At 34.1% G+C, this 26,645-nt stretch overlaps 1 protein-coding gene across 5 annotated transcripts in view; it reads right to left on the reverse strand.

Annotated features, from left to right (window-relative positions):
• LOC143237129 (arrestin domain-containing protein 17-like) overlaps nt 1–26,645 on the reverse strand; it is a 30,956-nt gene that overhangs the window by 2,954 nt on the left and 1,357 nt on the right. For 2 of the 5 annotated variants that reach the window (XM_076476031.1, XM_076476035.1), the window contains exons 2-5: nt 11,932–12,060; nt 3,334–3,554; nt 2,736–2,918; nt 2,093–2,278 (exon numbers count right to left, since the gene is read on the reverse strand). In XM_076476031.1, coding sequence (XP_076332146.1) covers nt 2,093–2,278; nt 2,736–2,918; nt 3,334–3,554; nt 11,932–12,060 — 719 coding nt within the window. Of the gene's footprint in view, nt 1–2,079; nt 2,279–2,735; nt 2,919–3,333; nt 3,555–11,931; nt 12,061–26,645 lie in introns of all 5 variants that reach the window. The other 3 variants (XM_076476032.1, XM_076476034.1, XM_076476033.1) reach the window with 3 other exon arrangements.

Here is a 26,645-nt window from a genome sequence, read left to right on the forward strand (position 1 = left end):
TGAAATATCTTAAGATGTTTTAAACGAAGTGTACAGATAACTGGCAACCAGGAATGATCTTTATAATACTGAATACCAGAAGTCCAAAATTTCACACTTATGAATTCGTGAACAGTACTAATGTTAGAAAACTAGATGGTTGCTACCAATATTATGCCTGCAGTATACTGTTGAGTTTGCAAATTGTAATTTACAAAACTATATCTAAGCAAATATTTCATTTAAACAGAATATAGGTTATAATTTTTAACAATAAAACAAAGCATTAAAATAACAAAAAGAAACACACATTTAGACTTATGATTCCTAATGTTAAGCATGTCGGTAAAAACAGCTAAACGTTACTGCAGTACTATTTAAGGGCTAGTGAAGAAACGTTACCAGAGTAACGTTTATAATGAGACCAGTTGTTTGAAAATTGGTTGACAGTGTAGAATTAAGACACAAAATGGCAGCTTCCAAGTTGTACCACGGGGACAAGCGTGGAAAGGAATGACAGTGGGGTATAAAATGTCACCCAGTACCTTCCCAGTTCTACGCTTGGTGAAGACGTTAACAGTGGTGGTGTTGATATTCGTGCGCTGTTTGTGGACTATATCAGTCTTTCCTAACGTAGAAGTTATAGATTATAATAAAGACATCGTCACTCAAATACTCTTTACCAACAAAGCGTGAGATTAGCTGTAACATTATAACGTCTCTACGGCTGAAAGTCCGATCATGTTCGGTGACGAGTTTCTAACACGTGCTCCGCAAATTGTGACTCGACCACCCTAACCACCAGGCAATGCTAGGCCTTTAGATTAATATTAAATGCAAGTTGATAATTCATGGGCGAAGGTATAATTCTTGCTTTCTGGTTTTGAAACAATATTAAAAGTATGTCAAAATTACCACAAGATAAGCTTTGAAATTGTCTAAAATGCAAGATATTCAGGGGTTTCGCCTGGGCTTACCTTATTCTTGGCTTTTGTAGCCCTCGAGGCAATTTATGTCTCCTATTTCTCAAATTAGTGACATCAATACCATATGTATTAACCTTTTTTGGTTTGGAGAGAGTTAGTTTTACCGAATGGTTTAGTAACTGATTTTAATAAAACATGTCGTAAGTTATCTCTAGACTATGCGAATTGTTTCAGATAGTTCCAAGACACTACTGCTTTAAAATTATTCATAACGCCCAAGGCAAGTTGAGACGGTAGTGAATTAATTTAAAATTAATTAATTAACATACACGGTATGATTAGTGGATTGTCACTCTTAACTCCTAATTCGATATACTGAAAAATCTGAAGTAATATAATCCTAATTTATAGAGTTCATTTTGAGTTATCATGAACACAGTTCATTTTGAGTTTTCATGACAAAATTAGAAAAAAAGAGAGAAAACAGAAAAATTCCACAAGTAACCTCACATAACCACAATAACCATGATATTACGTCATATAATCTTTGGCATGGACATGTGTAAAATGTCCAGTTTGGATTAAGTTGACCTTCCCAGTCAATCTTTTCATTTATGTGAGTTTTAATGCTTGTTTAGTAATATAAAGTGTATTAGATAATAAAAATGTTGTTAAATGCTTAATACAATTCAAAATAGGGAAAAAAAAACTACAAATATTTACTCTCAATCATGAGTTTCATCCAACTTTTCGTCAAAATATATCGCCCCTACTGATTCAGCAGCATCTTTGAAAAGACTTAGAATGATAAAAAAAAACACCTAGTTTCATTACTCGGCATAGTTTTCAGCAAGTTTTTTTTAACACCACAAATAGCCCATTGTGTAGCTTTGCGCTTAAAAACAACCAAACAAACCAAAATCATCAAGAATTTTTCTCGTAATGTTGGCTAACTTTCACGGATGAAGAGTGGTAACTTAAAACGAATTTCAAGTTAAATTAATTGCACAGTTTCTTGTTAGAAAAGGTGGTGGTTAAGAAAATAAAATGGCAAGATATATTTAGAAAAGTCAAGTAACAGCCATCGATTCCAGACCCGATTAATGGGTGATCTTCACTTTCTTACGTGTCAAATAAATATAGAAATAATAACTTAAGCTGCTGAACCTATTACTTCTAACACCTACGTAAACATCATACTGGACTCGAATTAGGTGACAACCACGCAGGTTTGTGGGTGGAAGAGGTGGTATATAAAGTAGCTCATTTTTCCATTGATCCGTAGAACAACCAGAAATCTCTCCCTTCTGTAGAGAAGCCAACTCTCTGGTCTCAGCCTGAACTAACTTGTTTTTAGCAGTGTACTGTATCGTCTACAAAGAAGTAAATGAACAAAATATAAATAAGATAAGAATACTGGGGACTTTTTTTTTTGTCCAGACAAGACATCTTTTTTTTATAATAGTTTCTACTTTCACTGAATAAAATAAAGTCAAATTTTATGGCGTTCATTAGAGCATAAAAATCAATCACAAAATGAATGGTAGATTTCTTTTGTCAGTTACGTTTCTCCAATTTACGATTCTTGTTAAGTAAATATTGTTATTTTTAAGTATAGTACTGTAATTAGTATATTGGAAAGATAGTTGTATATATAGTGTTATAAATAAATAATAGATTTTTACTGTAGCACGCGCTATATAATTATAGTAAACCTTTCAATGCATATAATGACTACAACTTCAGTTATTGTCATCACATTAGACATATCTTTTTTATCTTTTTAAGTAGATAAAACCGGCGTAAATAATGTAAACTTTTTACTCATACCTCAGTGAGTACCGCTTTTGTTTTCCTTATCGTAACTTTACTGCTGTTTTCTATGTTGGCGAAGATTGAGATGCTTTCTCCTGGTACATATCCTCCCCTGTCTAGACGAACTCTGCACGTGACAGTACCGGACGTGAAACATGTGAGTCCGAGAGTGTCTTCGATTTCACAGTGAAAAGGTTGCTGTGAGGCGAAATAATAGTAAAGATAAGAAGTCAAATCAATGTTAAGCTAGAACTACATCTAGGTATCTACAAGACAATAGGTAGCCACGAAATTAAAAATAACTATCCAAAGTACCTCATTTATTATTGTAACATTTGACAAAAATTATTATAATTTTGAAATTTAATGAACAGGATCAGACGAAATTAACTCTTGACATTTTCTGGAGTTAAGCTTTTCATGCACAGTACTTGTAATCACAAGTTATAAATTGTCTATTTAAGGAACATGAAAGGTGTTTCATTATTTTGTTGCGTGCATATTAACGATTTTAAACTTCAAAAACGTCTTACGTCAGTAACAATTTTCAAGGAAGGTTATTCGATTAACATTACGTAGTTCTACGTCATTCTTTCCTTTCAGCGACACCTACCATGAGAAGAGAAGGCTCCAAGTTCAAATCTATAGGATTCATGACGATGAACACTTGTTGGTTTTTGTGAACAACGCCAGAAGACTCTTTAAGTGCCACTTTACAATAGTACTGCACCCAGCCATGTTTTCCTAAAAACGTTGAAGGTAGTCCTAATGGAAGTCCTAGTTTAAATGGAAAGGTTTGGACACCTGGTGGCAAAACAATCTCACGATTGCTACCTAAAAAGATCAAAATATTAAATATACTTATAAGTCAAGTTTTAGATTCTAGCTATAATGAGCATGTTTTCAATTATACTTAAAATGTTTGAAATATGACTGATGCTGAGAATAGTTTTGTTCACCAAAAGTAACAGTTGTAAACATAGCTCACAGGTGGCTCAGCGGTACTCATGCAGACTTGTACCGCCAAAATATTAGATTCAGATACCTGTGGTGGACACAGTACAGACAACTATTGTGTGACTTTGTGCTTAATTATAAACAAAGAGTGAAACTGTTGTAAATAAAAGCCTTTCAAAATTGACGAATCGTTGCTATGAAATGAGATACAGCAAAATATGTTGGATCATCGACCTGTCTTTAAGAACGAAATGTTAAAACATTGGTTTAGATTCAACTGTAACTACAGTTTAATAAACACTGTAAATCATTATATTTCTTAGTTTTAGTTTATATTTGTTGAATTTCTTTACAGAACTTTCCAACATAAAGCAATAAAACATTAGGTCTGCAGACTCGCAGGATACTGATCAAAACCAAAAGTGGTCATTTTCAAATTTTAAGCAATTTGAAACCATGGTTATGACAATTTATTGAATTAAGGATATAAACTTCGATACTATGTGTTTTTGACACAGGATTTACAGGGAAATGATTTCCCTCTTTTAATTTTCTTTTAGTAGATATCCTCGCCAGGTGATTTTAAAATATAGGTGTAACTAACTTTGAAATTAAACACTTTCTAACCATAATGTACCATTCCATGCGTTAAATGTCCCTTCACCTTCTTTCTAATTTTGAACTGGTAGAATAGCTAGTTAATAGTACCCACCGCCAATTCTTGGGCAACATTTGTCTGAATAAGAAGTGCGATTTGATTACTCTTTTTGCGCATTCGCGATCTCAAAGTGCGGTTTAACACGTTATCTTTTAAATTACGTTGTACATATAAATCGTTATAAAGTAAAACATTATTTTAACAGATTGTGACGTGTGTATAACAGCAGAGAGTAATTACATCCTTGCCCTACTGCGTCTCATAACATAAAAGTTGTTCCAATGACCAGTTACTAAACCTATGCTTTTAACCGAAGGTACACCTTCACAGGGTCAGATGCCTCATACTTTATTTATACTAGTCCATGCTGTTAGGTGAAACAAAGATAACACACAACTTGTGCGATTTGTGGCAAAATGAATCAAGAGTATCCCAGTATGAAACATATCACGAACAACTAAGTTATTCAAAGTCAAATAAAGAAGTTTGATAATAATTAGGCCATTAGAGACGGTATTATGTTCAGTTAAACCACAAAGAAATGTGTCTGTAGGAAATGCTAAGAAATTATAAGAGTGGCCCAGTTACGCAAGAACGTTATATTAATTTCTCAGGTTGGTTATACTTGGAATGAGGAACAGATAACGTCAGTCAATATCAAGACAAATCTACGTTTGACCAAAAAATTTCACTTGATAAGTTTGCTGTTTTCAACTTCCCAAGTTTTCTAGTTGATATAATGGAAGCTGGACGTTGTATATTATTACTGGGCCAATTAGTTACAAATTCTATGCATATTTATGCTCCGTAGTTTTAGCTAGTGCGTAATTGTCATGATAAATAGTTGTAAATAGTTTGCATACATGATTATAAGTATAGAGTCGCTGTTTTCTACATATTTTTATTACACGCATAAAAAGTGCGTCATAGAAGTAAGAAGTAGTTTATTGCGAATAATTTTCAAATGTGGTTGACCTGTTTTTTTTTAAAAAGTGATAATTAATTGCATTAAAAATAATACGGCAGAGAAGGTAATGACTTTACCATTTAACCACTTGTACGAAAGACTGGCCTGGAACTTTAGATCAAAAGACTAGATCATCGATGAACTTACGTAAACTTGTTTGTTCAGTAATTTAAAGAATAAAAACTGCAAAATTTAAGTATGATGTAAGAATGACAGTGTTGAAAAGTACAGAAGCAAAGTAGGTAGGAATGAATACAGAAAACCAGATACAAATCCTTACATAAGTAACCAGTAAATACTGAGTTCACCATACAAGCTTATGGTTATTAATAGCTACTGTAATACATTGTAGCACTATTCATCAAATGCTCTTGCTCAAACATGAATTCTTACAACTGACAAGAATCAAACATTTAGTTGTTGGTTGAAACGATTCTTGGAAAGATTTGGCTGTTTGTATTGTGGTTTCTGTATGGTTTTGTGCATTTATCTTTATCTTATTTCTGTAATTTTTGGCGTTTCCATCCCTACATCATACTTACTTTTGGATTTTTTTTTACATGTTTAACACTATTAAACAGTTTCATTGAATTAGGTTGATAAGTGAACGTTTGTTTTATTTTTATACTTCGTTGATAATATATCTTGTTAATATCATCAGTTTTGTCAGTTTCTTCATCACATTCACAGAATCACCTCAGATATTGATATTCTATTTCTACATCTATTGCTACTCCTTTATTTTATTTCTTTATGTGAGACTAGCGAATGGAGGTTAAGACGGATAGACAGTATATCCCCACCGCAATGTGGGTCCTACATATACCAGTGGCCTCCATAACATATATATATATATAATGTCAGATTAGTTGAAATGTTAATAATGTTTTAAGAGCCAAAACAATAATTTTCTAAAATAAACTTTTAAAATTGAATTTCTTTCGGATAGAAATATAAGAAAATCAGGGTATGAACAATAATAACTACACCACTTATTGTTTCGCAACGATTTCTGGTTTATATTTATCAACGTATAATTCTTGTAACAACAATAAGTACACCACTGAATGTTTCGCAACGATATCTGGTTTATCTTTATTAATGGATAATTCTGAAACATATTTGCATTTGATTTATTTTATGGCAATGCAAGTTATCTTATTTGATGGAGAAAACGTAGATTATTTGACATTCATATCTTATAATATTTAATATGTTTTAATGGGCGTATTTAGATTTCTATCTTAAGTGATATGTCCCTCCTACGAGTAATCTATCTTGTTTGCCACTATAAACATGCCACCTAACCCCTGTGATCAGGTGCCTAAAAAACTAATAGTCACGTTGAATTATTTTTATATTTGATAATCTCGTCTCGCACTCTACCGTGGGGGCGTTTTAATGTGACAGTTAATCCCACTAATCGATAGTTAAAGAGTAGCTCAAGAGTTGGCAGTGGATGGTGACGACTAGCTACCGTCACTGTTGTCTTTCAATATTAAATTAGGACGATTAGCGCAGATAGCCCTCGTGTTGCCTTGCGCGAAATTCAAAACAAACAAAGAATTCTCCTGAGTCCAACGTTTTGCTCATTTTTAGCAAATTTGTGCGTTTTCCGCGTGTTCTAAGAGAAAATACGAAGTAATGCAGCATCCTCATAATAACTCTGAAAACTTCTAACGTAAGACATTTAAAAATAATTATAAAAGCTTTTTTATTATGTCCATTATAGACTAAGAGCCCACTTATATTTTTAGACCTTTATCGGATCCTGCGAGCTTTTACCATAGGCAGTGCTGGGTATGAAATTTGCAGCTAAAAAAATTAGAGAAATTGCAATCGAATAAATTGGCGAAGCAATAAGATCTTGCTAAGAAGCTCTGGTGATTTTAACTGAATTTATCTCTCCATTTATTTCAAAGATTACTACCATTTCCATTGTACAATCTAGGATGAAAATAGGTCAAACAATAATATAAACAGCAAGTTAGATAAGTCAGCATTGAGTGTTTTAATATGAAACAAGTTGATGAAGTCAGAACTGTTTAAAGTATCCCTGGCAAGTGATTGAACAACAATTTTGTTATTACTTTTAAGAGCTCTTTTGGCTTTACGAACCACAGCAATACCCAGGATTCTGTAATTTACATCTCTTTGAAAAATAAGAAACAAGCGAACTAGACTAGTCAAGCCTGCATTGGAAGCTAACTTCTTAGCATTTCGAAATATCATGCGTCATGTTACTGTGAAGTACTATAATAAAGATGCTATCTCCTTTTGTATAATTCTGAATTTTAAGTGGGATAAAACATCTATAAACACATTACAGCAATGTAATGGAAAATTCAACCCAACACTCCAATTAAAGTTAAGCCAGTATAAAGTGTCATGTGCCTTAGATTGAAGGGGCTTTTACTGAAGAGATTATTGAAGGATTGCCAGCAAAACGTGACCTACTTATCAACACGTTTTTACCATTGCTCTGCGTGCAAATATTTTTTCATTTGGTTAATGACGTCATGTAAAATAAGAAGAGAATCCAGGTAATTTTGAAAGCATCAAATACATTATTTTTCTAACTTCGTGTTTGTAAAACATAAACTTGTTGATCTAACAGAAATGTAATGAAATAACTTTTAAACCGAATACAGGATTTAGAAAATTAAAGAAACCAAAAGACGATAAACACAAAGGTTAGTGAGTGGAATAAATATAAATAACTAATTTTTCTACTGGTTCGTAGAGCCTGTAGATATACACTACATGGCCAAACGTATGTGGACACCCCTTCTAATTAGTGGGTTCGGCTATCTCAGCCACTTCAGCCCCACACAATGCTAACAAGTGCATAAAATCAAGCATACAGCCATGCAATCTCAATAGACAAACATTGGTAGTAGAATGGATTGTACTGAAGATTTTAGTGATTTTCAATGTGACACTGTCATTGGATGCCACCTTTCCAACAAGTCAGTTTGTCAAATTTCTTCCCTGCTAGAGTTATTCCGGTCTACTGTAAGTGCTGATATTGTAAAGTGGAAACGTCTAGGAGCAACAACAGCTCAGCCACGAAGCGGTAGGTCACACAAGCTTACAGAACGTGACCGTCAAGTGCTGAAGCATGTAGCGTGTAAAAATAGTCTGTCCACAGTTGCAGCACTCACTACATAGTTCCAAACTGCCTCTTGAAGCAATGTCAGCACAAGAACTGTTCATCAGGAGCTTCATAAAATGAGTTTTCATGGTCGAGCAGCCGCACACAAGCCTAAGATCACCATGTACAATGCCAAGCGTCGGGTGGAGTGGTGTAAACCACACCGTCTTTGGACTCTGGAGCAGTGGAAACACGTTTTATGGAGTGATGAATCACGCTTCACTATCTAGCAGTCTGACAGACAAATATGGGTTTGGCAGATGCCAGAAGAACGCTACCTGCTTGAATGTATAGTGCCAACGATAAAGTTTTGTGGAGGAGGAATAATGGTCTGGGGCTGTTTTTCATGGTATGGGCTAGGATGTTTAGTTCCAGTGAAGGAAAACCTTAATGCTACAGCATACAGTGACACACTAAAGAAATGTGGTTTTCCAACTTTGTGGCAAGAAGGCCCTTTTTTGTGTCATCATGACAATATCCACGTCCACAAAGCAAGGTTTATAAAGACATGGTTTGCCGAGATTGGTGTCGAAGAGCTTAACTAGCCTGCACAGAACCCTGACCTAAACCCCATCAAACACCTTTGGGATGTATTGGAACGTCGACTGCGAGCCAGGCCTTCTTGCCCGACATCAGTGCCCGACCTCACTAATGCTCTTGTGGCTGAATAGGAGAGAATCCCCGCAACCATGTTCCAAAATCTAGTGAAAAAAGTAGCTCAAAAGTTGGTGGTGGGTGATATTGACTAACTGCTTTCCGTCTAGCCTATCGCTACTCTAATTAGGGATGGCTAACGTAGATGGCCTTCTAGTAGCTTTTTTGCAAAATTCAAAATCGAACAAACAACCCAATCTGGTTCTTTGAAAACATTTCGGAAGCCATGCCGAGTCGCCAGATTGGAAACCTGGAATGAAGGCTGGGTGTTTTGAAAGAATATATGCAACACACTCATAATGTAACAGAAAAAAACAATGAAACAACTCTAATCAAATACAAGATTTAGAAATCTTTAAAAAGAACAATTAAACGGTTCGACAAGAAATGCATTTTGCAAGCGTTAACGTGTTCAAGTTGTAACAAACTTTTCTTCTGGTTTCATAATTATAATTTTAAACATTGTTTACAGTTTGTTATTTTGTTTAATAACAGTTGTCAGACTGAACAAAATGTCTGATAACCGGGAGCCCTCCAGTGGTACAGCAGTATGTCTGCGGACTTATAACGCAAGAAACCGCGTTTCGATACCTATGGTAGACAGAACACAGATAGCCCAATGTATAGCTTTGTACTTAAATTCAAGCAAACAAATCTGATAAATGTACGTTTTTTTAAAGAAAGAATGTGAAGATCATGATATATAAATAAATAATTTTAAAATGTACAGTTTTATCAAACTGTATGATAATATTGAAGAAAGTACAGTTCTATAAGATAGTATCAGCAAGAGTGAAAGTTGTATATATTAGAAACATGACGTTTTTCCGAACAGAATGGATAGACTATCTTCCAGGACTAGCAGACAGGTTTCATAAGTATCTACACTGTCTTTACGCTTTTATGTAATTTATGATACACGCTTACCAATCAACCTCTATCTTTGGATAACTTGGAACTCAATGTGTTAAAGCATACAAAGTAGGTAACCTATTGTGACCTATATGTGTTGAACTGAACCTTCCAGTAGCCAACCTCCTCATTCACTGGTTCAGCGACAAGTTCAAGGACTTACAACTCTAAAATCCGAGATTCTATTCTCTGTGGCTGTAGCTTTGCAATAAAGCAAAACAAAGAACGTTTCAGTAACGAAATTTAACAAAGCGTTTGAAACTTTCTAAATGTTTTCCCGACAATCCTTTCAAAAAGTTCATGAAGGTCATTACATCAAAAGAATACTTACAGTAAACTTCCAATAAAAACCTAAGCAAACTGTTTAGATCAGAAATAAAAATATCTTATAATTTAATGACGGTAATTATATTTATACATATATATATTGAACTGACTAGTAGAAAATACAGCAAATGAAATTTTATAATAATAAGGATGCATTGATCCAGTTGCTATATACAGGATATTCAGACTTAATTAGAATTAAATCCAATAATATTCAAAAGAAGTTTGTCCAGGATAGGTAGCCTCAAAACCCACATACTAAATTAAAGTATAAATGTTTTTCCAGAAATTTGTTTATAACAGTATAAGTTTTGTTTACTTTGTTTGTGTTTGAATTTCGCATAAAGCTACTCGAGGACTATCTGCGCTAGCCGTTTCTAATTTGGTAGCGTAAGATTAGAGGGAAGGCAGATAGTCATTACCACCCACAGCCAACTCTTGGGCTACTCTTTTACCAACGAATAGTGAGATTGACCGCACATTATAACGCCCCCACGACTGAAAGGGCGAGCATGTTTGGCGCGACGGGGATGCGAACCCGCGACCCTCAGATTACGAGTCGCACGCCTTAATACGCTTGACCATGCTGGGCCTAACAGTATAAGTCCGTAGACATTCCGCTGTGCCACTGAAGTGCATTCTCAGAAGTGAAAACTCACTAATGATAATATTATTCAAGTCAGCCAATAACAGATGAATTTCTCTCAAACCAGGGTTAGATTTTAGTTCGTAATTAAAAAAAAAAAACAACTCTCGGTGTTAACCCTGTATGTGTAACAAAAAAAAATGTTCGTTCTAAGGATATACAGAACTATGGTTCTTAAAATTTAAACTCTCTCTACTGGAAAATGCAATAAACGGTAGAGATAGCTATCAAACAAATGAGGCCCGGCATGACCAGGTGGTTAAAGCACTTGACTCGTAATCCGAGGGTCGCGGGTTCGAATCCTCGTTACACCAAACATGCCCGCCCTCTCAACCATGGGGGTGTTATAATGGGGCCGTCACTCTCACTATTCTTTGGTAAAAGAGTAGCCCACGAGTTGAAGGTGAGCAGGGATAACTAGCTGCCTTCCCTCTAGCCCTACACTGCTAAATTAAGGACGGCTAGCGTAGATAGACCTCGTATAGCTTTGCGTGAAATTCAAAACAAACAAACAAACAAATGGAGTGTTAAAACTTTTACATGACACTTAACATCAGTATGTTTGTTTTAAATTTCGCACAAAGCTACACGAAAACTATCTGCGCTAGCCGTTTCTAATTTCGTAGTGTAAGATTAGAGGGAAGGCAGATAGTCATCACCACCCACAGCCAACTCTTGAACTACTCTTTTACCAACGTATAGTGAGACTGACCGTAACATTATAAAGCCCTACGGCTGAAAGGGTGAGCATGTTGAGTGTGACGGGGATTCAAACCAGCGATCCTCAAATAACGAGTCGAGTTCTTTAACCACCTGGCCATGCCAGGCCCTATTCACAAAGGAAAAACAAAACAGAGTGTAAACAATATGATACATATATATAATAACACGTTGTAGCCTAGACTGTAAGGAAACTTCTCTATAATTTTAACTCACCTGATTTGGGTTGCCCTTCTCCCAGAAGTCTCATACGAAAATCTATATAATTTTCTTTATCACTAAAGTCTGACCGCCCTCTTTTGGATAATTGCACAACACCTTCTCCCAAGATGTGAAAAAACAGTCCTGGAGAATATGGTGAAATAAAATAATCTGGTTTAAAATATATAAATGACATAGTAGATGATGGCAAAAGGTAATTTATTTCTAAATACCGTTAAAGCATTTTACATTAAAGCCTAGTGTATATAACAAAACTTTAGATAATAAGTGATAATTGAAAAATTCAGTGGTGGTAAAGAAATACCGATAAAATAAGTTCGTTAAACTTAAATAATAATATCTTAGGCCAACAATGTGTGATAAAATCACATAAACTGCGGATATTTTCCTCCGTATTTCTCTGAATTTGTCCACATGAAGTTGAAAATTACAGCGTATAAAAAATAGCATTTCAAGTCACAACTTTTGGGAAATTATACTGCACTTATAAATTGTTTAATATTTTTAATTAAATTAACTTTTTTTATATCAAGTGCTACCTTGTGATAATATGTACGAATACCTAAGAGGACAACGTTTGGTAATTTTTAAATATCTTGTTACAGTTCTAATCACTGCTCTCATGAACATAAGAAAAGCCATAAAAATAATTTTAACAAGAAATTGTCATTCTGGCTTTAGAAACGTAAGTAGAGGTAAGAAGTAAAAGTTACACATTTACTAAATAGAAATTATTTCGTAATTTCAAAGAATAATTATTTTGGCAAAACGACAAGTTTCTAAATCATATGCAAATCCATATAACAGGCTCTCACGTGTACGACTTAAAAAAAACTCGGGCCGTTTTAATTAGATTAATAATGTTTTTTAGTATTGTAAAGGCTCGATATTTATAAAAACTTCTGGCATAAAAATCCCTCGCAAAATTTAGCCTTAAAACATAACACAAAGAAAGTAGAAATGAATCATAGGTTTATAGAATAAAAAAAACCAATAACCAAACAAAAACTTGCGAAACATAAAGTTACACTTACTCAGCCAAACGGATGATTCATTTTATATTTCTTTCATTTCTACTATGCTCATTATAAATTACTATTTTTCTTAAATTTTTTAAAACATAAAACAAAGAAAGTAGAAATGAATCATAGGTTTATGGAATAAAAAAAACAATAACCAAACAGAAACTTGCGAAACATAAAGTTACACTTACTCAGCCAAGCGGATGATTCATTTTATATTTCTTTCATTTGCTCATTATAAATTACTATTTTTCTTGAATTTTTTAAAAACCTACAGAGAAACAAACTGCTATCTGTAATAACTTACTGAGATATGACAAATATTCGTGGAGTAAGACTATATGTACTGTTTTATAATGAAATGCGATACTGTTATGTATACCATGGAAGAGTCACTTTTTGTCCACTCAGTGTAAAAGACAACATTTTTATATCCTATTGTAATCAACAGAAACGTGGTTTAATTAATATAGGCGGAAGTATCCTTATACTCGTATTTCAAATCACAACCTCGGACGACTTCACAAAATAAAATACAAAGGTTGACCAGCAACGACAAATATACGAGGAAATGAGCCAGTTAACAGATGAACAGATGATTATTATGCATCCCTTGAATCAAACAATTGAATTCCATAAACAAAAATAAGACTAAAAAATTCAACAATTAGTTTGTACTGAAGGTGGTAATATAAGAAGATAGGCATTGTATTGTATATAGCTACAATAGGACAGTGTAGTGTAGACATTGTGTGTAACTACAGTAGAACAGCGTAGTACACACATTGAATGCAGCTGCAGTAGGTCAGAGTAATACAGACATTGTATGTAGCTACAGTTGGACAGTGTAATACAAGTACTGTATGTAGCTACAGTGGAACAGTGTAGTATAGGCATTGCATGGCATTGCATACAGTTACAGTAAAACAGTGTGGTACAGACATTGAATGAGCTACAGATAGGAAGTTAATCTGTTACTTTCTACTTCCTAGTAAACTAGAAACAGTACTAGACGAAGAAAAATTATCACCTCATTTACAGTTTGTACTTCCTAAGCATCGTGATCAGATTTACATGTATATATAGGCTGATCTAGAAACAGCTGAAGTAAGAGATACACTGTGAATTAGTTTTAAATTCAATAGCATTTAGTACTGAAAGTGAATCTATTTCTAATGATCAACATACATATCTAAAATTAATAAAAGAAGATATACTAAAATGTATCGACAGTTCCTCTTACGGTATGCGATCCTATTTCTGGAATATATTCAATACCTATAGTTACTTGTAACTATGAGTTAGTCGCAGGTAAGAGAAATAAAATAAACGAACTGTGTGAGAAACGACTGAATATTCCTAAATCATTTTACTTCTTGAAAACTAAAACACCGAGCACGTGGCTACTTACAGTTATAAACCAACTAACTTTATCAGTTGCGTGAGTTTGAAATATATGTACATCAATTCGATTATCAAATACAAGGACTTGAATTAAGGGATAGTAGATTTTTGAAACTAGCTAGGAATTGTTTAGCATATGGGCAAGTAATAAATTTATCCTCCAGTTTTAGAAGTGTACCTCTGTTCCATTAAGCATAAAGATTCTTGAATTACAAGAATTATTACCTGAAGAATAAGTACCACAATTATTCAGAAATTAACAAACTAAAATTTTTATTAACAGAAACACAACATTTAACCACGAAAAGCGATCAGGGTTAACAATTAAAAATTTTCAACAGAGCATCGAATACTTGTTATTACATTATGGAAAAAGAGATTAGCTGAATGGAAATTTTATTTTATAACGTATAATATAGTATGGATAAAGCACAAGATCGAAAATGTTATAAGAAAATGTGGACAGAAACTTGTGTACTGCAGTAGCAGGAATAAACTTAAAGTGACATTCCATTTGTGACCTCAGAGGGCAAATATTCACAGCTGGCAGGTGTGGTGTGTTGAGAAAACTCCAACATTTAGATAAACTGCGTGATGAAATAAAACGATGCCACAGGGAAGAAAAGTGAATAAGAGACAAAAATCATGAGTGAGAAACTTCTAGTGAAGAGTCAAGTGTTACAGAGTTTGTTTTTATATGCCCTTAGTTAATTGTCTTAGATTGTTTTGCTACAAAAAGATATTAGGAAAGGGACAAAAATAAGTTCTGCAAAGATCATAACATAGTGGGGCTTGTTGCTAGAAGACGATCACACTTGCAGCAATCGAGTTAAATCTGCTAAACTTTTTGAACAATCGGAAAAATCATTAGAATCGTTTATGTAATTCCGTGTTTCCGACTCTAAACGGCACTTACGTGACTTGGTCAAGTTCTGTGCCCTTATCAAGTTACTCTAAGGCCTTGATCCAACCTCATAAAAAGATGGCAGTAATGCAAAATTTACCACATAAACTCCTTGTAAATGTGCTATTTGTGATCCAATCAAACTCATGGGTCAATAATGTAAAAATAGATAAAAGAAAAGTACATTAACTGTGCTAAAGAAATAATAGATTTCAAAATGCTGAAAGTGAAATTACTTGAAGATATCCCAGAAGAATTATTAATACAGTTATACAGATTATGTCTGAGAAAATTTTTCTTGTTAACTTACTTGATAACTTAACTAATACTGTAGCTATGCTATTGAAGGTAATAGAAGGGCTAATTAATGAACATATAGATTTTCAAAATAAAAAACTCAATAATTTAGAAGAAGCCTTCTCACAAAATAATCTTGAGAGTTTTGATATAAATAAAATGTTTAACAGTATATAAATAAAGAAGTTATTTCAAATTCTAATAAGTTAGTTTGTGCTAGTTCTTTATAACGCACGTAAAAATCTTCGAGATGGTGACGTGTGTGTTCCGCTCCCGACAGCATGGTCCAAAATCCAAATAATAAATTTTAATTAGGATTTCATTTGGCCAGTGTAAACGTTATTTAAGAACAAAGAAAAAACTTATTTTGAATCCCAGCAGGGATTTAAAGGACAACAAGGTCAGAGGACTTGCCAGCAAAGGAATTGTAGTTCCTAATAAATTTACACCGTGATGAATAAAGATTTTGTTCTTTTGTTCACTTACGTGTCTTTCTTTTGATGTTCGAGATTCATGTATTTTATATTTAACTCTTCTAGAAAATGCGTTTGGCAGATACTTTGAATTTTTTTGCTTGGATCGTTTAATCTGATCACCACAAGCATATGATAAAAATAATTATTGCCCTGTTATTTTGAAACGAAATAAATGAAGCTAAATATTTTGTTTATTTTATAATTTCCAGCAAAGCTTCACAAGGCCTTTTTGTCTTTATTTGTAAACTAATTAATTGGAAAAAAAAAGTAGATTGTCAGCAGCATCCAGTGTCAACTCTTAGGTTGCTCTTTTTGGTCGAAAATTTTGATTTGACCGTTAGTCTTACAACAAATTCACTGTCTAGGCTTATTTTTGCAGCAATATGTCGTGAGTCATGAATCATAAGATTCAAAGTACAGGTACGCTAATCAGTTGGCTACATAATCTATCAGTTTATTTCAAATAAAAGATGAATAACAGTTACTATGTTTTTGGCATACTTATTTTATTTGTAAAATATGTTTAGACAATTTAACTGAAATATTCAGTGTGAGATTGTTCGTATTTAGCCATTCGACACTATACGTTTAGGAACTGCATTATAACTCATCAGCTGCGTAGTAGCTGTGACAAAGTATTTGTGCCAAGTTTGTTTATGTTTTGTTTTTGAATTTCGCGTAAAGCTACACAAGGACTATCTGTGCTAGCCGTCCCTAATTTAGCAGTATAAGATTAGAGGGAAGGCAGCTAATCATCACCATCCACCGTCAACTCTTGGGCTACTCTTTTACCAACGAATAGTGAGATTGACCGTGATAGTATAATGCTCCCACAGTTGAAAGGGCGAGCATGTTTGGGGTGACTGAAATTGGAACCCACGACCCTCAAATTACGAATCCAGCGTCTTAACTACCTGCCCATGCCGGACCGCTTTGTGTCAAGTAGTAAAATGCAAATAATTTCGTGATACCGATTCAATTATAAACCATGTAAAGTATTATTTGTTTTAATTTCACGAAAAGCTACTCGAAGCCTATCTACGCTAGTCGACCTTCATTTAGAACTGAGAGGTAAGGATACTCAGGTGAGGAGTGGAATGGAGGGGATTCGATCACACGAGTGCCCTAACAACAAGGTAACGCTGGGGTGTTTAACATATACATTTGTAACTAATGTAAAGTATACACTTTTTAGCCATGTAAATTACAGCATTTTATTTCGCAAGTATCACAAGTGTGCATAACATAATACAGCCTTTTAATATCAGTACAGCCGAAGTAAATGCTGACAAAACATCCTCTGTTTATAAGACAGTTTGGATTATGTTTCCCGATAGACAGTTTATAAAAACATAATGAGCCACTGGTTTGTTTTTGTGCAAACAGAGGTAAATGAATGGCTATCGGCTTGATAGAGATTCGAACATTAAACATCATTGTCGAATGTCTAGAGAGAGAGAGTAGTAAACAACATTACCAGGGCTTTGATTCAACTAATTGTTATTTATGGTGATTTTCTTCACTGTATTTATCAGGCCATAAGGTAAAGGAATAAAATCATTTTTGATTAGAGCTTCTTAGTTGTGTTATTGTGAATTGAGATAAAACACGTAAAATGAACCCCGAACAAATATTTAGCGTAGACATGAAGTTAAAACTATGTACTAGCTTAAACACCAGACGATATCTGCCTAAACAGTACTGAGAAGTCGGTTCGACTTTCTTCTTTGGTGATAAATTCATGAATTGGTAAACAAACTAAAATGGACATCAGTTGTCAAAAATGAGCAAAATGAGACTAAACATTAATTTATCGCACCTGATATATTGTTATATTCTATACTGAGAAAACACATGCTTATTTGGGGAAAAAGGTGTTATCTGAATGTCAGATTACAACAAAAGTTCATATCTTGCTTACTATAAAGAGAATTACAAAATGCTGTATGAATGATAAGACAGGTGTGAAAAACATCATTACAAACATGGTACAACAATCAATGTAAATTATTCCAACATCTATAAAGGCTGAAACAGCCTCAACTAACGTATTATTTTCAAACTTAGGGAAAGTGATCATAATTTATATTATTGTAAAACACACATCAAGAGAAAGTCCTTCTTCTTTGGTGAAGAAAAAACTATATAAATTCATGAAATCGGGTGTAAAAAGTACAGTTGATCAATATATATATACAAACAAATACAACTTAGAAGGCAGAAAACTTGAAGCTGGTGGATATGGAAATCACGGGACACTAGGCTTAATAAATTGACTTGGCTGAACAAACAAATACAATGTTGAGGACAGAGAATTTGAAGCTGGTAGACATGAAAATCACGGAACACAAGGCTTAATAACTTGACTTGGATAAAGATGTTATCCAAAAAATAAAGTATTTATGAAGAGTTTACAGATCAAATGTAAACAATAAATGAGGTGTTGCTAGAAACAAAAAGACGAAAAAAAGTAAGGGCGTCACTGTTTGATCGTGTTCTGTATTGTGTGTTTGTATGGTTCTGGTAGAAGCACACATGGTTTATTTCAGGTTCAGAAAACACAATGCAGGAAATATGACTAGATTCATAAAACATAATGTATGAAATATAACTAGGGCTAGGTTTTTTCACGATTTTATTTACGATACATCAACTTATCAGCTACTTATATTTCCTATTTTGGGAAGTATCTTTTGCTTGTTTTACCAATACTCTGTGTGTTTTCACGCGTGCTTAACTTATTGTAAATACGATGATTCTAATATTTCCATTATACGAGAAACTTAACTAGTTCTGAAAAAATGCACTTTTTTTCGATAAAAGCGTTCTCGAAATGCGATCATTTTATTTTCCCAGAATTTATTATCACACTTGTAATTTTAAATGTTAATACCGTTTGGCGTTCATAACGCAAATTCGCAGAAAAACTGTTGAGTGATGAACAGCTGTTCTCGTATAAGGTAACAGTAATTGTGACTTTTCTTATGCTGACGATCCTTCAAACAAGGTTTAACATTACAAAAAAAATTGTTTTACTTTCTTGGTGGATTCGAAAGGTGTTAGCTCTTCTTCTGCTTTAAAGCATTTTGTTTCAACCAGTCCATCCTCTTCGACTCCGTCTGGGTATGAAGCTAAAAATAGACGTTGGAGATTTATAAAGAATGCGAAACGTTTAACTTTATCTCCAATTAGGTTTTCATAATTTGTTATTCACAGTTTTTACCATAAATAATAGGTTCATTTATGATATCAGAAGTATAAGGGAACCTGTTTTGCTATGACTTTACAAAATATTGTTACTCGCACGCTTCCAGATTAGGTTAGATGTCGTCGGTCTTTCCATGCCAGACTGCTTGACTGTTCTCGTTTTAGACATTCGATTCGATTTCTTGCTTCCAACGTAACTCGTAAACTGTCAAGAAACCAGAGATTTACGCACGACATGAACGTTACGCAGAATGTGTTAACACCAACATGAACGTATGCAAAATGTGTTAACACTAACATGAGCGTTAAGTAAAATACGCTGACACCAACATGAACGTTATGTGGAATGTGCTAACATTATAAACGCTATACGAACTTGTTGCTGTGTTGCTTGTTATTCAAAGCGTCGATTAATATATTGTTTCTGTTGATATTGGCTTTAATTTTATCAACTGTCAATTGACACCACTCTGCTCAGCGTTAAACTTTAGAGTGTACAACGCTAAAATTCAAGATTCCTTCACCGGAACGGACACAAATAATCCATTGTGTCAATCTTCGTTAAAATAAAAGAAATAAAGAGAACATTTATGACACGTCTCTACACTTCATTAAATTGTCCACGGAATGACAGCTGTAAAAAAACAAACAAAAAACGTTTACCACAAAATAAAACTATGTATTATTATACACCTTGAATTATACCACACTAACTCTGTGCAGTTTAATAATGCAAATAACATTTCAATCACTGTTATACCTATTGCATTCCAGCCGGCTTGATTAGCCCTGGTATTGAGCAAATAGATTCGTAGGCAATGATATAGCAGGTTAAATGTAGTTGATATGTTCTTATACATTCTTCCTTACTTTCATTCAAAAGTTCTTAGGATCCATAGCTTAAAGTGTATTTTCGTCAATGTATCATAGACCAAATTCTACTATTAGATGATCTACAGGAATGTAGAGTGTGACATGTTTTACATGTTTGTATATCGTTTATGAAAATACAGCTATCGTATAGTATACTTTTTATCCTTTCATTTATTATAAGTATTTATACTTCTTGTTGGAATATGTATTTCAACCCCCTTGAAACTTTGGTAATCTCTTACATATATATTCTTAAACACGTGCTTCAGGCAGACGAACCATCTATTAATACTACCTTTTACGTTACAAATCTTTAGGGCTAATTTTCTCGCTTTCTGCAATTTGCTTCCTGTTTTCAGCTTTATTCCTCCACGTAACCAATTCTTATTTTTCGACCTGTTAAATAGATTCTGAAAGTACTTTGTCATCACCTCCTTGTATTGTGAGAGAGATGCTTGGAATTCTGAGATATTTTTCACTTGAAAGGTCTTTCGTATATTTAAATATTTTTAACAGTGGAGTCCTGAAAGTTTTTCGAGTCGAATAACATAGAGATTAAACTACAATACGGAAGTGTAAAACCATAAGATAAGCTCGTGCTAATAGTGTACATTATAGTTGAAACTCAATATTTATCAGTCTTAACAAGTAATCAAAATTATTACAGGTTATGTAGCTAAAATATAATATACTACCAGATCTTTCAGAATATTGGTAATTTCCAAATTAAATCTTTGTAGGTGTGTTCTAAATTTCTCTTGTCACTGGTCGCGTAAAGAAATCGTGAAACAATGAATCCTAGAAGACGTAACAACGTAAAGCTCACATCCTTCATTAACTAATTTTTTATGTTCCTTCACATTTACATAAAAGATAAAAATACGTTTTCAGAAACACATTAGTAATTCGTTGTAAATTGTATCGTAAAACAACGATGCGTTGTTGTGCACTACATTTGAGATAGGTTAAATATGCATAGGGTAATTTTGTTTCTTTGTAATTAAGCTCAAAACTACACAATGAGCTATCTGTGTTCTGCCCAATACGGGTATCGAAACCAGGATTCTAACGTTGTAAATTCGCAGACGTATCGCTATGCCACTGGGTGTTTAGACGCTGGATAATTTTAATGGATTTACTAAAGTTACAGCAGAAAAAAAACTGTTACTATAGGCTTTGCGGGTAAAGGGAACAGAAAAATTCAACAATTTTTAATATAAACTTGTTAAGAGTTGGAAAATAATATAAAATATGTTATTTTAATCTAACAAAATCGTCCCTCCCTGCTCATGCTATTTACACTTGTTACCTTTCTTATAATTTAGCTTAAACATAATATTACTATGGAGGAAGTCTCTGCTGCCATCTTTTATTAATTCTGTTTGTATCTAAACTAATGAAATGCCATTCGGTAGAAACACGGAAATATTAGAGCTCCACAGTGCTTTCGCTGAAATTAATATGAAAAAAGTCGTTTTACAAAAATTAGTAAGTGTAATTTTAATACATCGAAAATAAAGCAGCTTCTTTGTTTTTACATATAAATATTATCTACTTTTATATAGTACAATTGTATTGCCTCTAGAAGAGCCAAAAGTAAAAGTGAAATTAGGCTTAGCGATAAGTCTTGGAATTACAGCACTAAAAACCAGGTTTCGATACCCGTGGTGGGCAGAGCACAGATAGCCCATTGTGTAGCTTTTGCCTAACTACAAACAACTCTTGGGTTACCAAATTTGTTTAATTCTATTAAAAGTTGTCACCTAAATTTAACATTGTAATTAATAGTTCTTTAAAATTATATGTGGCAGCAAATCTGGAAATTTCACAATGGCTAACTTGAAAAGTATTTCCTTTTCATACACCGATTCTCTCGATAGTCGAAAATAAGACAGCCCAGACTTTTCAAGCTCCAGGTAGTAGTACTTACGCACGAGACATCTCTAGGTCAGATGCTTTGGTCATGTCGTCGTTGAGGGCGCTTTCGAATGTAGGGCAGTAGTGTTTCTACCAGGTGTTCACAACTTTAAATCATCGTGACCCTGTGCTCAGAACACGAATCACGTGCAACAGAATGAGCACTCAGGCAACTAACTATACATGAGACATATACTCTGTACGGATTTCAGATGGTAAATAATAGATGTTTATCACATGCAAAGAAGAAAATTGACGTATTCCGCAAATGAGATACAGTAATATTTAAATAAAGCTAAGGTGCAGTCACTCTATGTTATACAAGTAGGTCAGAAATGCTTCTGGTGAAGGTCGTTTAAAATAAATGTAGTCCTAACGTCTTTAACCTACTTAGTTTTTAGTTCAGAATAACGATAAATAATCGAAAACAAGATCTAAAAGTATTTTTGGTTATTCCTTCCAGGAACCTTTACAAGTCTGACAAAAATAAACTTACGGTTCTGGAGTAGAACTATCTTGAAGTGTAAGAACAAACACAGCTAATAAAAATAAGGCCTTTTAACTGAAAACCGTATTTCGAATACCACAGAAACACTAATTTAAAAAAAAAAAAGTTTTATAATGGCTATATTTCAGAACCATTTGTGAACGACATTTGTACAAGAACGTACATAAGTAAGGGGGAAAGGCTTAGCTGTCTGCAAGTGAATAGCTTAATAATCAAAAGTACAAATATATATAAGTGCAATACAAGTATGAACTTGAAAACACTGCCTTTTGAGATATTCTGCGGATTTTTTGTACTTCGTTTAATTATTTCGTTACAATAAACGTTACTAACGAAAGTGTAATTTATATTACCTAGTAAGTAATTCCATATAATAATTCGTTTATTTATTTGTTGTTGAAATTCGCGCAAGCTCCTAAGTAGTGTAAGACTAAAGGGAGGGCAGCTGGTCATCACCACCCACTGCCAACTCTTAAGCTCCAACGAATAGTAGGATTGAACGTCACATTATAACACCTCCACGGGTGAAAGGATGAGCATGTTTGGTGTGAGGGGGATTCAAACCCGCGACCCTCGGATTACGAGCCAAGTGCCTTAACCACCTGGCCATGCCAGGCCGTAATAATTCGTATGCAACATTATTACATGATTTAAGATGTTCTTAACTGTGCAAGTGTTATTCTCGTGTGTTACCTGTTTGGCTGAGTTTTGGATTTCGGACCTGGCGTTCGATACCATAAGATAGTCTCCGCATTTGAAAGTGTGTGTGTGTGTGTTATGAAAGTGACAGTCAATCACTTACATGGTGAGAGGTAGAAGAATGTTAATTGATTATCTTCCTCGGTTAATAGCTCAACATTAGGGATTGTGGGTGGTAGAAAGATCTAACAGGGATGACGTTGGATACTGTTAATAAGTTTTCCGTAATTAAATTATAAATTATAGAAACACGACCCTTGTATGTAGAGGTCTTTAAAAACTCAAAACAATGTTTAAAAGTACACAATGATTTAAAATTATTGAAACTAAAAATCGACATATGTCGATGATTTTTTTTCTTTCTGATGATATATCTCTCTCTTAGGATGTGGGTGATCTTATATATCCTGGAGGGTAAGGTACACTTTGACCTCTTCCTACTTCCTCCACTTTCATGATCATGCAATATGAGTTGGTGTGGCTACTGCATTAGGGTCAGAGTGGTCAGAGTTTACTCCGACCCTTTTCAGGGCAATGTCCATGTACTTACTATTTTCGTACTTATATAGATATGATTTGTCCTATCAGTAGAAAATCTGGTTTTACGATGGACTTTTTTTTCCTTCCTTTTTGTATTTTTGTGTTTAATTTTTCTTTATTTTAATTTATTTTTGTGTTTGAAATATATGTTGATCGAGGAGAGATGTTTAGGCCTGCACGATATGTTTCTGCGCTAGCCGTTCCTAATTTAGCAGTGTAAGACCCACGGCCAACTCTTAGGCTACTCTAGCTGTTTAGTAAGACCTGGTGCCTTCAACAATTTAAAACTATTGTGTACTTTTAAACGGTGTCTTCACTAAGTTTTTAATAAAAAAAATTTGCCGTAAATGCATAATAATGAAACAAAGATACAGTAGAATACTTAAATTTATACTATGCAGTATGGACTTTCGATAACTTATTTGTCAAGATTATGAACCCTATTATGATATTGCAATAAGATGACGAGTGTGTGTTTGTTTTTCTCAAAGCAAATCTACATCAGGCTGTCTACTGAGTCCACCGAGGGGAATCGAACTCCTGTTTTTAGTGTAGTAAATCCATACACTTACCGCTGTATCAGCGAGGGGCATAAAAAGTATCTATATACGAATTATATTTCATCTAATATATTAATAGAACAACAGTATAAAGTTCACCCGTGTTCAGTCTATTGTCGCTATTTTGTAAATATGAGATCTTAAAAGAATTCTTTACCGAAACTACCAATTCGAAACTTCGTTCCTTTGAAGTGAATAAACAATAAACGCTTCACCAATTAAGCAGATAATGTTTGTAAATAGTTTTATTACAATTCAAACTACCCGGTATCATACACATATATACAGTCATGTGAAAAAGTTAGGACACCCTATGAAAGCCTGTGTATTTTTGTAACATTTTTGGATATATAGATATTTAATCTCAATTTTAACAATACTAAGAGATTATAGGATTATAACTAAACAATTAAAACTGAAGAAAAGACTTTTCAAGATCTTCTGTAAATGTAATTCTACAAAAATACATATTCTAACTGAGAAAAAAGTTAGAACACCCCCACATTTATTCCCACTTAAAATGGTTCAACTCACACACAGGTGTGTCACACCAGGTGCACATGATTAGAAAATCGTTACTCAGTATTTTGAATGAGGCTTGCCCTATTTAAACCTCAGACATTTAGTTTGATGTGCTACTGACTGTTGCAGTGAGAGTGAGTACCATGAGCAAAAGAACTGTCTTAGGCCTTCAGGAAGAAAGTTGTAGCAGCTTATGAGTCTGGTAAGGGATTTAAAACTATCTTAAAAAATTTTGAAATCAGCCATACCATTGTCCGGAAAATAGTCAACAAGTGGAGGGCTTTCAAAACAACTGCCAACATGCCCAAGTCTGGTCGTCCAAGCAAATTCACACCGAGAGCAGACCACAAGATGCTAAAACGGGTCTCAACACCCTAACATGTCATCACGGGACCTACAGCAGGCTCTGGCTACTGTTGATGTGAAAGTGAATGCCTCTACAATCAGAAAGAGACTGCACAAGTTTAACTTGCATGGGAGGTGTGCAAGGAGGAAACCTTTGTATACATACCAACTGTGAAGCATGGAGGTGGAAGTGTCATGGTTTGGGGCTGCTTTGCTGCAGCAGGACCTGGAAAGCTCACAATCATAGAATCCACCATGAATTCTACTGTGTATCAAAATCATGTGAGACCATCTGTACGAAAATTAAAGCTGAAGCGGAACTGGACCCTGGAACATGACAATGACCCAAAACATACCAGTAAATCCACCAAGGACTGGTTGAAAACTAAGAAATGGAGAGTCCTGGAATAGCCGAGTCAAAGCCCAGATCTTAATCCCATTTAGATGCTGTGGGGGTGACTTGAAACGGGCTGTACATGCAAGAAACCCCTCAAACATCTCACAGCTGAAAGAATTCTGCATTGAGGGGTGGGGCAAACTTTCTTCAGACTGATGTCAGAGACTGGTAGATGGCTACAAGAAGCATCTCACTGCAATTATTTCAGCCAAAGGGGGTAACACTAGCTATTAGGGGTGGGGTGTCCTAACTTTTTCCTCAGTTAGAATATGCATTATTGTAGAATTACATTTACAGAAGATCTTGAAAAGTCTTTTCTTCAGTTTTAATTGTTTAGTTATATTCCTATAATTTCTCAGTATTGTTAAAATTGAGATTAAATATCTATATATCCAAAAATGTTACAGAAATACACAGGCTTTCATAGGGTGTCCTAATTTTTTCACATGACTTTTTCACATACGCGCGTGTCTTATTATTTTCCACCCTGTGCTTTTTGAAAATTATTAATTATTTTTTATAACATATAGAAGAGAATGTGCACTGATAATTTGTAACTTTGTGGTCGCTATAGTAATAACTGTGAACAGTTTAGATATAAGGCTTTTAATGGTATCTGAAATATAACCAAAGTGTCACACGTTGTTCTAAACACCTGTATTGTCTACCACTAGCGAATGTACACGAATTACCTTATAAAGTACACGAATATAATCTCCTCTCCTTTCATTTATATATTTTTCAGTATAAACTGTTTTAAGAGCTACTCGTTCTCACTTACCAACAAATTGTTATAGCACTCGTATCAAATATTTATACAACAGCTCCCATCTACGTCGGAAATGTTATATACTTTATTTGCACAAATTACAGCAGTGCACTTACGAAATTTCCTGAAGCATATATGGAGTTTATTTTGTTTAGACTTATAATATAAAACACAACGATAATATTAGTAGTGCCATTCAAACCTTGCAATTTCTAAAAGTAGAACAACATAAAAGTATAAATGTTGATGTAATGTAAATACTATGTCT

The sequence above is a fragment of the Tachypleus tridentatus genome, chromosome 13 (assembly GCF_004210375.1).
Source record: "Tachypleus tridentatus isolate NWPU-2018 chromosome 13, ASM421037v1, whole genome shotgun sequence".
In the NCBI taxonomy this organism is placed as follows: Eukaryota; Metazoa; Arthropoda; class Merostomata; order Xiphosura; family Limulidae; genus Tachypleus; species Tachypleus tridentatus.